Genomic DNA, 12,525 nt, shown 5'->3' on the forward strand with positions numbered 1-12,525 from the left:
CGATAGAAAAATTGATGGCGCTGAAGTTCCCGGATGCAACCGAATTCGGCAGTGTTGGTTCGTGTCCGTGTTTATGGTGGCCTGCGCCGCAATTTTTCGTGATAAATGTAATAAGCGGGATTTATTCGGCTTCCTTTTTTAGCAAGTTATACATCATGAACATCAAAGAACTAGACCTCTACTGAATCTCATGGAAGGTCAGTTCTTTCTGGCCGCACCAGCATATGCGAATGGCGCGCCCGTGTTGTGGTCGATGGCGTGTCGTGTCTTCCCGCTTATTTTCAGACAGTTACGCATGTTAGCAGTTAACCTGCAGTTTTATCACCACATGTCTATATGGTTAGTTGAATTGTAAACAGCCAATATCATACTTATTTCAGCATGCGCCACCTGTCTGTACCTACTCTTACCATTATAATTAGGCACAGCACTCACAATTTTGGTGACCTAATTAACATTGGCCATTTTATTTATATACTTCTTTTACAAGCTTTACTTGAATGGTTTAGTGAGTGACTCCACATCTGAGTAACTGATGAAGTATGACTACGTTGATACAGAGCGATCACTTCGGCTGCTTAGCAGCTTAGGTAGGTACCTACCCGCACTTTTCACCCTCAAGAATTACTGGCTTTGGCCCCTCACACTGGCGGATCCTGGGGGGGGTCCACGGGGTCATGACCCCCCCCAAAAGGTCTGAGAGGGTCATTTGACCCCCCCCAAAAGCCGAAGACCTAAATGCGCTATAGACGCCGTCTTGCATGCTCAAAATCACCTGTCAAACACTTCTGAGCTAATACCTTTGTTTTTCTGGATCGTGTTGCGTGAAAAGGCGTATTGAAGACCAGAATCTTACTCGTTTTTGTCTCAACCGTGCGAGCACCAGGGGATGATCCAGGAAAACTCCAAGGGGATGGTCATGAATTTAATTCGTGGTGCCCCTACCTATACGCAAAATTAAAAACTCAACGGATTTCGGTCACTTAATTTTGGTGATGTCCTATTTTCATTTTTTATTTTGTTTGTTTTATTTTTAGTGCCCCTGGGCCCTGGCAGGTCAAAATCACGTCTGAGGCGAAAGAAATTCACGGGAATCCCAAAAATCACGTCAGGACATTCAGGGCCCTCTGACCAGCCTGACAGCTAGGGCCCTTCTTACTTCCTGGGGCCTCCAGTGAATAACCGCTAGTGTCTGTGTCTGACCGCTAGGGCCCCTCTGACTCCTCAGTAGGTAGGAGGCCCTCTGTAGAGGAGGTCCTCTGTAGAAAGGAGGCCCTCAGTAGAGAGGAGGCCCCCTGTAGAGAGGAGACCCCTTTAAAGAGGAGGCCCTCTGTAGAGAGGAGACCTGCTGTAGAGAGAAGGCTCTATGTAGAGAGGAGGCCCTGTGTAGAGAGGAGGCCCTCTGTGGAAAGGAGACCGCCTGAATGCAGAAGGCCCTCTGAAGAGTGGAGACCCGCTGTAGAGAAGAGGCCCTCTGAAGAAAGGAGGCCCTCTGTAGAGAAGAGGCCCTCTGAAGAGAGGAGGCCCTTTGCAGAGATGAGGTCCTCTGGCTCTTTGAAGAGAGGAGGCCCTCTGTAAAGGAGGCCCTCTTAAAGGGAGAGACCCTCAGTAGAGAGGAAGCCCTCTGTAGAGAGGAGGCCCTGTAGCTTCTGTAGTTAAGAGGCCCTGTGAAAAGAGGAGGCCCGCAGTAGAGATCGGTGGTCCTCTGTAGAGAGGAGGCCCCCTCTGTGTTTTGACAAATGTTTTTGCAAATTTTTCGCGGCGCTTCGCGCCGCCGATTTATGTACATACGTACAGGTCAATACGAAATCTTGACTGTAATTACATAAACCAACCGTGTCAAATTGAATCAGAATTCATATGTGTGCTGTAAAGGAACTCCGGCTTGTACTGCAATGCTAAAAGGGTGGTAAAATTTGTGTTTTGGAGCTGTGTTTCGACACATTCTTTTGCAAATTTTCTCGGCGCTTCGCGCCGCCGATTTATACACCAATCAATAAGAGAGAAATAACAGTGACTGTAATAACACCAACCGTGTCAAATTGAATCGGAATTCATATGTGTACTGTGAAGGAACTCCGGCTTGTACTAGCATGCTAAAAAGGTTGTAATATTTGTGTTTTAGAGCTGTGTTTTGACAACTTTTTTTTGCAAATTTTTGCGGCGCTTCGCGCCGCCGATTCATACACAGGTCAATAAGAGAGATCGTGACTGTCTGCTACTATTTACTAATGCATTAGGCTAAAAGTGAGGTAACTATATCTACTTCTGGTTTTTTAAGTCGGTCGACCCGCCTCCCCCCCCCCCCCAGTAAAAAATCCGTGGCGACGCTCCTATATAGGTGGGTTTCACTAACTAAAACTACTGAGCCGAGTGACTTACGATAAAACTTCATCTTATAAACGACGAAGATCAAATGTCATTTTTTGATCTCGACATACTCGCTCCCTACCCCCCCCCCCCCCCCGGTCGTCAGAATTCATTCACCAGACCTGGTATGTCGGCCGACTGGTGACCCCCCCCAAAACGACCCCCTAGATCCGCCCTTGGCCCCTCACTTGCCAGTTATTAGCTGGTTTGTTCAATCATCCAAACAGAAATATCAATACATAGGTGAACATAAGTATGGATAGTTGCCTTTTCAATGACTGACCCAGTGGCATGTATCTTTGTGACACTGTAAATGGGCATAATGTATGTGATAGGTGTTTGTGTGGCCATTCTGCTAGCATTCTTGTGTTCTGAATCTTGATTAGCAGGTCCATGTGTCATTTATAATTATTCTCACTTGCCCTTAAAGGCCAATTACAGTAATTTGAGCTCTATAGATGACAGGTGAAACTAAGTTATTACTTATTGATAAATCTGACACTCGTCACTCAGTGTTAGTCCTCATCCATTCGATAAGCTATCTTTCAGCCAAAAGGCAAGGATAGGTTTTCCCAGGCAGTCTAGTATCTCAGCAACTTTTCTGTTCAACTAAAGGCGATGAGTTAGTGGCTGTGTGCTCATAGAGTCTCAGTCTACAACTAGATCTAGCAGGATTTCATTGTTTTTTAAGGCAATTAATGTATGAGCCAGATTAGTCTGGCTGTACTGGTACCTAGTTCTTTGACTTGATGCTTGTGCTGTATTACCTACTTTATATGGCCTTATGCACTTCAGGATTGACTTGATCATTGTGGGAAAGCTTCCTGCTCAGGATTTTCTTATGATATTTGATAGGAAGTGTTAATACATAAGGCTACTGTATAATTAAAACATAAATTTGTATGTATTTTCTCCATGATCTACACTCCACCTTTTGTCCTTCCTATTTATCATGAAGGCATTATCTTAAGAAAAGCCTCAGAAATATTTTAAGGAGGATTATTTAATTACTATCAGGGAGCCATGTGATCAATGCTGCTATGATAACACTCAAGATCACCAAAATGCATATCCCACAGATCATGCCACAAACAATAATTATCAGTTGATGTTGGCACCAATTTCTAGCTAAGTTGCATTGTGCTAGCAACAGCGTTACAGAATTACCTTTACTTTTGGGGAAATCCAGAGGAATATATTTATCTACATCACTGGAAGGAAGGAATAGTTATTATTGCAAGGCATAGTTGGTAGCAAAGTTTTGTCACTTATATCAATTTTAGAAGGTGTGATAATGGTATTTTGACCTCATGATGCAGATAAACATGATAAATGTAGCTTTATCACCAGGAGCTGTTGATACATACCTAATGTCAAATAGGCACCTTCATTTCTTTTATATTCATGCATACATTCTAACTGCGACACTTTTGCTTGTCAGTTGTCAGGGTACAATGGTTCATTAGAACATGTCTAGAACATGTTAAGTTCATGACATTTGATATTGCAGTTAATCATCATTCACCAGAAATGACCAAAATAATTCCATCCGCGGTGCCCTTAGCTCATGTGGATGTCGCCGCTGACGGAACTGTGCTTCCGATGCGGCGCCCGAAAACTGGCCGGCGCGTCTTCAGCCCAATCCTTCTGCGGTCGTCAGTGTCGATCTGTCGTATATGGCCATTCCATTATGAACGGGAGCGCTCCGATGGCGGTCCGTTTTTGCCCGTGGCGCCCCGCTGTGAGGCGATGGCCAGGCCGTGTCACAGGAGGTTGGACTTGGGATGGTCAGCCGGCGGAGGATCGACTGTCTGTTTGATTACTGACCTACGAAGGTCGTTCTTGGCTATCGACCGTGCTCGAGTCGAAACGGAGGATTCCGAGGTGATAACGTGCCGACGGCCGATTCATTCGGCAGCTGTGTGCAAAAGAAGCACTCGGGTAACTTGCAGCATGACAGGTCGATTTAGCGATTGTGTTTTGTAACCAATGTTTATTTTAAGGGCTCTGCAGCGAGCAATTTTGATGGTTCAGCTGAAACCATTGGTGTGGCTAAAATAAGTATTCTTAACAAGTGGTGCGGAAACTCGGGGAGCTCACTATGGCAGAGCTGGCCCGCATGAAGAGAGTGAGATCGGCGGCTAAAGGATGGCTATCCAGAACCGCTGAGAAAGTTGAGAGTGCACTTTCACCCAAGAGAGAGGAGCCACTGCCTCAAAGTGACCCCTCTCTCCCGGGTTTCGGCACCACTTGTTAAGAATACAAACTCCAAACGAATTATTCTGTCCCTCTCAAACTTGGACTAAGCGGAGAAAAACAACACACGTCCGCACGAGTCGCCATGTCCAGGCCATATATTGCCAATATTCCCAATGTAAACAAAACAAACGTCGCACAAAACCGGCGCAGCGCTTTAGCCGCAAGAAAAAAGGAAGAAACCGGGCGAAGGTCCCGGATGTCGACTAAACTGCTGACAGTTAAATCCACAACAATAAGTATCTGTAGGCACCCGATACTCTTCGCTCATGGAAACTAATTGCTAGTAATTAACGTTCTGCTGACTGATCAACCTTGTTTTATTTTGTTTGATAATTACCCAATGCCATCGTTCGTATTTGCGCAGCTTGTGGATGCCACTACGCCGCTACTGTCAGAGGATGAAGCCTGGAAGTCGCCCTTCAGACACACTCAGTTCATTCATATTTACTGCTTTTCACACATTGAGCAACGTTATCCAGCATATTGTCTTCATTCCACGCCAGTGCAGTGGTTGATTGTCGAAAATCTAAGCTGTTGTTTGAACATTTCACCTCCCTATCTATTTGTCTTGATAGTATCGGGTTGCGTTCATGTTGCGTGCATCGCAGGACCGTAGCAACTTGCAGCCTACATAACTGGTGCACAAACCCATATCCGGCGACTACATCCGGTGGGATGCTGCCCCGGGCCAGCTTTGAGGTCTGTTTCAACTCTGAGACGCACGCTCCGGCTGCGTCGCTCACATGATAGTGATGCAAACCTCACTCGTGCCTCCGAAGGTGCGCAGAAGGTCGGGCCTGGGAGGGCGGGCGCTGTGTCCATGAGCTGAGCCCGAGGTTCATGTTTGCATTGTCGTTCATGAGTTGATTCGTTGGTTCATGAACTGAGCCAAAGCTCCATGAGCCGAGTCCCTAGCTCTTGAGATGAGTCCCTCGCTCATGAGCTGAGTTTCTGGCTCGTGAGCCGAGTCCCTGGCTCATGATCTGGGCATGGTCAATGAGCCATGGTCAATGGGCATTGCGTTATGAGTAGCTACTAGCTTCGTCGATTGGTCTGGTGTGGTTGGAGTCCGACGAAGCCTTGCGGCGAAAAGTTTGGCTTCACAAGGATCATTTATCCACTGCCACCAAAGCAAGGTTACGCACAGGAAGGGAGATTATGAGTTGCTACGCAAACTATCAACATGTCTTGACAGTTCGATAGCGTGGAAATTAGCACACTATGCTGAAATTGCTGATAGACGGGATTTGCTGAATAGATAGCTATCATCGAACGGCGCTAATTTTAAACTATCATGCCTGGTTGATGCCTACTCGTGGGATCTCACCATTCATTTACAGTTGATTAGGGCGCTGAAAGCAAGCGATAGCTGAAGTAGGAAATCGATAGTACAAAAGACGTAACAAAGCGCAATGACTGCACCCCCAATAAGCCCCGGACGGGCTCTCGTTCCGGCACTGTTCCGGGCTGTCCGGCCCCGGTAGGGTCCCGTGGCGCCGGTGGCCGCGCGCCGTGCACCGTTATCTCAGTGTGCGGCGCTGTGAGAGGTGCCTCAGCTGGGCTCGTGCCGGCGCACCGGCCCCGCCCCTCTCCTCCCTCCCCTCCCCTCCCTCCGGCCACACGCGGCGGAGGCGGGCACCTGCGGCCGACGGCAGCCCAGGTGTGCCCGCCGAGCAGTCGAGCGGCAGCGACTGCCTCCGTGGGAGTAAGGACAGTAGAGTAGCGCCGATGACGCGCGATTCACGCTCGTAGTTCGGCCCCGCGGGCGACTTTGGCTGCCGTGCCAGTACCGGACGCCGCCGGAACGACGGAACTGCGAGCGCTTCCGGTCAGGGCCCCGGGCGGCCGAGTGTGGGGAGGGGAAGGGGCGGGGGAACTGTTTGCTAGCGTGTGTAGCGTGAGGGGATTGTGGTGTCTGGGTTTTAGGGTAAATGAGTAAATTAAACCGGCGACGAAGCGCTACAAGTGACACGCCAGCTTCCGGCTGCATTATTTTCACCTGAAGTCCAAAGCCGACTTGAAACAATCGATCGATAGCTTCATGCAGCCTTCATGCTTTTACAGCTAAGGGTAAACTGCGTTGACATGTCACGTCCTGCCCGCTTCCTGGCTGTGACCTTTTTTGACCCCGACTACGCCCGAGACACTTCGGGGCCCTGTTTCACCGGTGATAGCAGCAAGCTACTATCAAATTGCGCGAGCTGACGTAATGTGATGACGTCATACTGCTGACGTAAGGGGCAATTCTGGCGCACGATTGCCGCAATATTGTTTTACGTCATCAGCTAAATGTTCGAAGTTAATGTCCAAATTTTTCCTAAACCCAACTTCTTTTAAATACATCATATTGAAAAAATATATATCAAAAATATATATACTATCATGACTGCGTAAACTCTTACTTTTAGGCTCATACGTCACTTAATGCCGCCGCCAAGGTCGCGGCAATCGTGCGCCGGAACTACCCATTACGACAACAGTATGGCGTCACGACATGACGTCAGCTCGCGAAACGTGATAGCAGCTTGCTGCTATCACCGGTGAAACAGGGCCCGGATATCGCCCGGGCCTCCGCCGCGCTCCGTCCTGATTGGCTGTTACGGGACGGTGGGCGGGGCGTCGTACGCTCATGGGCTCAGCTGTGCGTGGCAACAGGAAGCACCTGCGGGCTACTGGGACTGGGTGGGCGCTGACATGCGTGTTTTCGCGGCGCGGGGTGGATGGTTGTCTGCATTGGCGGTGAAAGATCCATCGGATGGAAATAATTAAGTAGCGGAGTTAAAGTGAGCTTTGGGACATTTTCAGTAAGGTAATGAAAATTGATGAAAAAGTGTTAAATTGCGTTAGTGCGTCTTACTGACTTCAGCCCCTAATTTACTGACGAAATCTTTTTCCTTTGCCATGACGCATCAGTTCGCAAGTGTTGAACGTTCCATTTTTCCCTCTGTCGACTGTTTTGCTATAGACGAAAGATTGTTTGCTGTAAGCAAACGTTTATTAAATACCTGTTGTCGCCCTGTGTGTGTGCTCTAGGAAGTATGTTTATGGGAATTGTTGTCTTGACGCATTTTCTCTGTTCTTTTCAGATCTCCAAACGTGGTGGGAGATTCCGAGTATTGCCCATTTTTGTTCCTTGTTTCGGGCAGCTTTCAACCTCCTTGATTTTGATATAGAGGTAAGTTTATGATCACTAATCGCTATTGGTTCATCATGTTGGCGCGAGTCAGCTTGTCAGGATGGCTAGTTTCCATACCGTAAAGTGGGGCTATTTGAGACAGTGGGGCTATTTGAGACAGTATTTAAAATCGCTATAAAATGAAGATCGTTTGATTTTTGTGTGATATTTTTGCTCAGGGAGGTGTGGAATCGAGCAGTAAATCGCCTGAGCAAAAAATTAAGCATAAATTTTAAGTGGTTTTTATTTTATAGCAATTTTAAATACTGTCTCAAATAGCCCCACTGTCTCAAATAGCCCCACCTTACGGTACTTATGTTGTTACGGAGCGAGCGAAGCGAGCGGAGTCTTTCCTTAGATTAACGGAAATTTCTGAGTATTAGCGACCGGCCGGCCGTGCGGACGCTTTTGCGAGGCTTATATCTCAGCAACCACTTGACCGATTTACATGCGGTAATTTTTGTAGGGTAGCTTCATTCCTTCTGCCAAGTATTGGACTATTCCCGATGCATGTGGGTGACCCCTTATGCGCGTGCCACGTGCAAAACGAAGAGGTGTCAGTTTTGTAATTGTTGCAATATCTCTGTAACTACTGGGCCGATTGCGCTGAAAGTTGGTATGTAGGTAGGCACCCACTAGGCAATGCCTATCCATGTGCCAGAGTTTGGGTGCTGCTGCACGTGCGCACGTGCAGGGATCGTTTCCAGATCTCGAGAACGGCTCGATCGATTGCGCTCAAATTTGGTACACAGTTAGGGACCGGTTAGTAAGGTGCGGTGCAAAAGTCAGTCGGAACCCATTTTGCACGTGCGCACGTGCAGGGTGTCGCTTCCAGATCTCGAGAACGGCTGGGCCGATTGCGCTCAAATTTGGCACATCGCTAGAGAGTAGACCGGTTAGTAGGGTGCCGTGCACAAGTCAGTTTGAGGTACCCCCTCGCAATTTTGCACGTGCAAGGCCCACCCTCTCGTTCGCTCCGTTAGTCGCCCCAAAAGGCGTTATACTGGTATTTACTTATTTTGTGTACTTATTTTGTGTGCTTATTTTGTGTACTTGTTTTGTATGTACTTATTGTGTGTACTTATTTTGTGCGATTAGACTCGTAAGGCACCTGAGGGTATGTGATGGTAGGGATTTGCACAGGTGATCTGACTAACTGGTTGGTGGGGTCTGTCGTTCCTTCGCCATTTATAAGAGGTCCGTTGGACCCCCCCCTTGCCGTTTGGCCCCTGATCGAGCTAGAGCTGTGCGGAAAAAACGAGCGTGTTGCCCATGACGAGAGGAAGCTGATGCTACCCAATTTTAAGGTCCTAGGTCATTCGTTGACCTTCCAGATCAGGTCAATGACCCAAAAATCGGGGAAAATCGGGCCCTGTCAGAGCTTCGTGAAGTGTGGCTGGTATGGGGTTATTCGGGGTACCTGACCACGAATATCATATTAGTTTTGATTACAGATGCTGTATTTAGGCCCGGTTGGATCAGGTCAGGTCAGGTCAACCAGTAGGGGTCCTGCCGGGTATTCGTAGTAGGAGCCAACCGCCTCTGACAGCTTCGTAACCTGTTACTAAGGCACCAAAAGTACTTCGTCAATGTTCAAATGGTTGATTAATTCGAATTCAGCTCCAAAAGCTAGCTTAGAAACATGTAAAACTTGTCAAAGTAAACCGAAAAGGCCAGTGACTTGACCTGACCTTCAGGAGACCTTGACACCCACCCCAATGCATGGAACCACCATCATATCACATGTTTGAACGCTTGAAACCACGAAGACTGCAAACGCGCGCGAGCCGACATACGCCGCATCGCGATTCCGGCCAAACATGGTCTCGAGAAATAGAGTCATAGGTCAAAGGTCATTTGGGTCAGGGTCATGAAATTTTCAGGGTATGTGTAAAATTGATTAAGTCGAGGGTACTGTAAATATCTTCGTGATCGGCCGTTTTTATGCGAGTTATTCGCGAAAAACCGAGGGGGTCAGTTAACCCCCCCCCCCTATACGGGCGAGGGTAACCCCCCTCTATACCCCCTCACGCCGTCCCATTAGAAGCACTCCTTGTGCTTCTAATGGGACGGCGTCGTAAAACAATTAGGTAGCACGATATGTCGTGATCTCTTTTCTTATGCGTATGCATAGTGGCGTTGATGCACTTGTATCATTCTTGGTAGACATTCTTGGCATTTTCGTGACCGTGAATTTCTAGGACCGTTGTTTGGTCTAACTTTGGGCCGTGTGGGTAACTTTGTTCCACGAGGAAAAAAATGGCTAAATTTTAATCAGCTTAATACCTATGCGCGAGAAATGGCATTTTTGGGCCGGAACCAATGAAGTAGTCAATGATAAACCCAGGGACACAAAAAATACGTCATCATGTCGATTTTGGATTTTCTAGATTTTTTTGGGTGAAGCTCCTTTTTTTCACCCAATATTAAGGTTTAGGTAGGTCCCTGTACGGGGCTCAGATGCTACCAGCCGAATCGACTTTTGCAATTTGCCTGAATAGGACATCATGTGAACTTTGCATTCGACTATTGGTAATTTATTTTCCTCAAACATTTTTTTTTTTAAATTTGGGGGTGGTCAATGTTTATACATATTTTTTGCCGTTAATTCAATAACTTTGGGCCACCCGCAGGAAGGGTACACCATATGATGAAGACACCATATGACACCATATGATGAAGAGGGTCGTCGTGTCGTTCGTTGTGTTCCGTGCCTTTTATTGTGTGTGGTTCGTCGCGTCGTTGGTTGTGCGTAAATGTCCCAGCGGGATACGTAAGCGACCTACAGTCATGATGGTGTGCATCATCCCGTGACTATGTTTGTACAGTGTGTCTAAAAAGAATGTACCGTCGCCACCACGTGGCGCTGGTGTCGCGAGCCGGTAGTTGGCTGAATCCGCACCAGACCACACATTCCCAGGCGCTAGGTGACAGCTGCGCAGCGGCCGGTAGTAGCGTAAGCCCGAACCTTCGTGACACGACCCCGGGGGGGGGGGGAGTGAGGGGAGCGGGCGGGGCAGCGCGTGTAGGGAGGGGTGCTCCAGCAAGCTGGCAGTTGTCGCGGCCAAAGGTCAAGGGGTCACACACCAAGCGAACGGACGCTGATGTGGGTTCGTGGGGATCATGAACTTGTGTGTGGTAGGTGCGTCTTGCGATGCACGGGTGATACGCCAGGTTTAAGCCAAAGGATTCAGGGGAGAGCTGAAGAAAACACCTGGTCAACTACGGCGAATAATAGTGCTGAAAAATGGAAAGTATGGGTCAATGCAAGCCTTCATGACTATAAACAACTTTCTGATGACGCAAAGGCCAGCATTGAATAACGATATCCGGATCGAAATTAGCAATGATTTATAATTAAATGCCGAACTAATAGCGCTGCAAAGTAAATTGTCAAGTCGATTTATACCCACTTGGATTAAACTATCCTAAATAAAATTGTTAATTAACTTTCTAACACTGACGTTCTTTATCATACGATAAGTATGGGGTTAACCAAGATTCAGCATCTTCCGCGTTCAAACAATCACCTGTAAGGCTAGAACATTAATGGCCAGGTAAAAACATGGTCGGGATTTGATTAACCGGATTATAAGTCGATTTTTTTAGTCGGGATTTGATAAGTCAGATTTTTTTACGCCAACCGCATTTTTAAGACAAGTCAGGTCACTGATATATGACGTCATAAATGAGCAGTCCTAAAATGAACTGTGTGAAACTGTCCTAAACTGTCCTCAACATTTTAGGACTGTGTGCACGCTCCTAAAATGTTCAACTTCGCTACACCCTCAGTGCAGAGCTTTCATAGGGAGATGAAACTTACAGGATCTTATAGTATGATCGAGAGTCTCACAACTTGTATAAATGTATATCTCGGATTTTCTGAAGGGTCGCCTGAGATCAGGTCAGTCTCTCACCATTAAAAGTCAGGGGAATATGGAAATTGCTAGTTTGGTCCGGAAATGATATACAACTATCTCAAATTTTCAAGCACACGGAATCGTGATTTCATGCGCTCCTTGCAAGGTCTGATGCTTTAATTTTGCTTTGTTGATCTTGCGTGACGTCATTTATCACGTAACCAAGGGTATCAGTTTTTCGTCAATAACTCCCGATCAACTAAAGCTAGCGAGTCGATAAAGCCACTAATGGACATGAAAAGACCTGCCGAATCGATTGATATGCAATATGACCTTCTTTGACCAGCTTCGTGACCTGACGGGCTGTGACCTGACCTTGACCCGAGGTTAACACCTTAACTCTCGCCCATATTGGTGTTTTTCCAGCCGCAAACGTATAAGGGGGGGGGGGGGTCCGTTGGACCCTCCCTTGCCGTTTCGCCCCTGATCGAGCTAGAGCTTCGCGGAAAAAACGAGCGTGTTGGCCGTGACGAGAGGAAGTCGATGATACCCAATTTTAAGGTCCTAGGTCATCGGTTGACTTTCCAGGTCAGGTCAATGACCCAAAAGTCGGGAAAATCGGGTCTGTTAGAAAGTCGTAAAGCGTGGCTGCTATGGGGTTTTCGGGGTGCTGATCACGAATATCATGTTAGTTTTGATCACAGATGATGTCTTCATGCATTTAGGCCAGGTCGGGTCAGGTCAGGTCAGGTCAACCAGTAAGGGTATTCGTAGTAGGTGGCAACCGCCTCTGACAGCTTCGCAACATGTTACGAGGGCACCAAAACTACTTCGTAAATGTTCATATGGCTGCTAAATTCG

The 12,525-nt window shown here is 47.4% G+C and overlaps 1 protein-coding gene across 1 annotated transcript in view; it reads left to right on the plus strand.

Moving 5' to 3' along the window:
• The first annotated feature begins 8 nt into the window (after positions 1 to 8).
• The window catches only part of LOC122372892 (bromodomain-containing protein 4-like), a 28,389-nt gene continuing 15,872 nt past the window's right edge, over positions 9 to 12,525 (plus strand). The window contains exons 1-2 of the mRNA XM_043350558.1: positions 9 to 197; positions 7,716 to 7,804. Of these exons, the coding sequence (XP_043206493.1) occupies positions 191 to 197; positions 7,716 to 7,804 (96 nt within the window). The 5' untranslated portion in view covers positions 9 to 190. The remainder of the gene's footprint in view (positions 198 to 7,715; positions 7,805 to 12,525) is intronic.

This window comes from Amphibalanus amphitrite, unplaced genomic scaffold, assembly GCF_019059575.1.
Source record: "Amphibalanus amphitrite isolate SeventyFive unplaced genomic scaffold, NRLGWU_Aamphi_draft 001415F_arrow, whole genome shotgun sequence".
NCBI classification, from domain to species: Eukaryota; Metazoa; Arthropoda; class Thecostraca; order Balanomorpha; family Balanidae; genus Amphibalanus; species Amphibalanus amphitrite.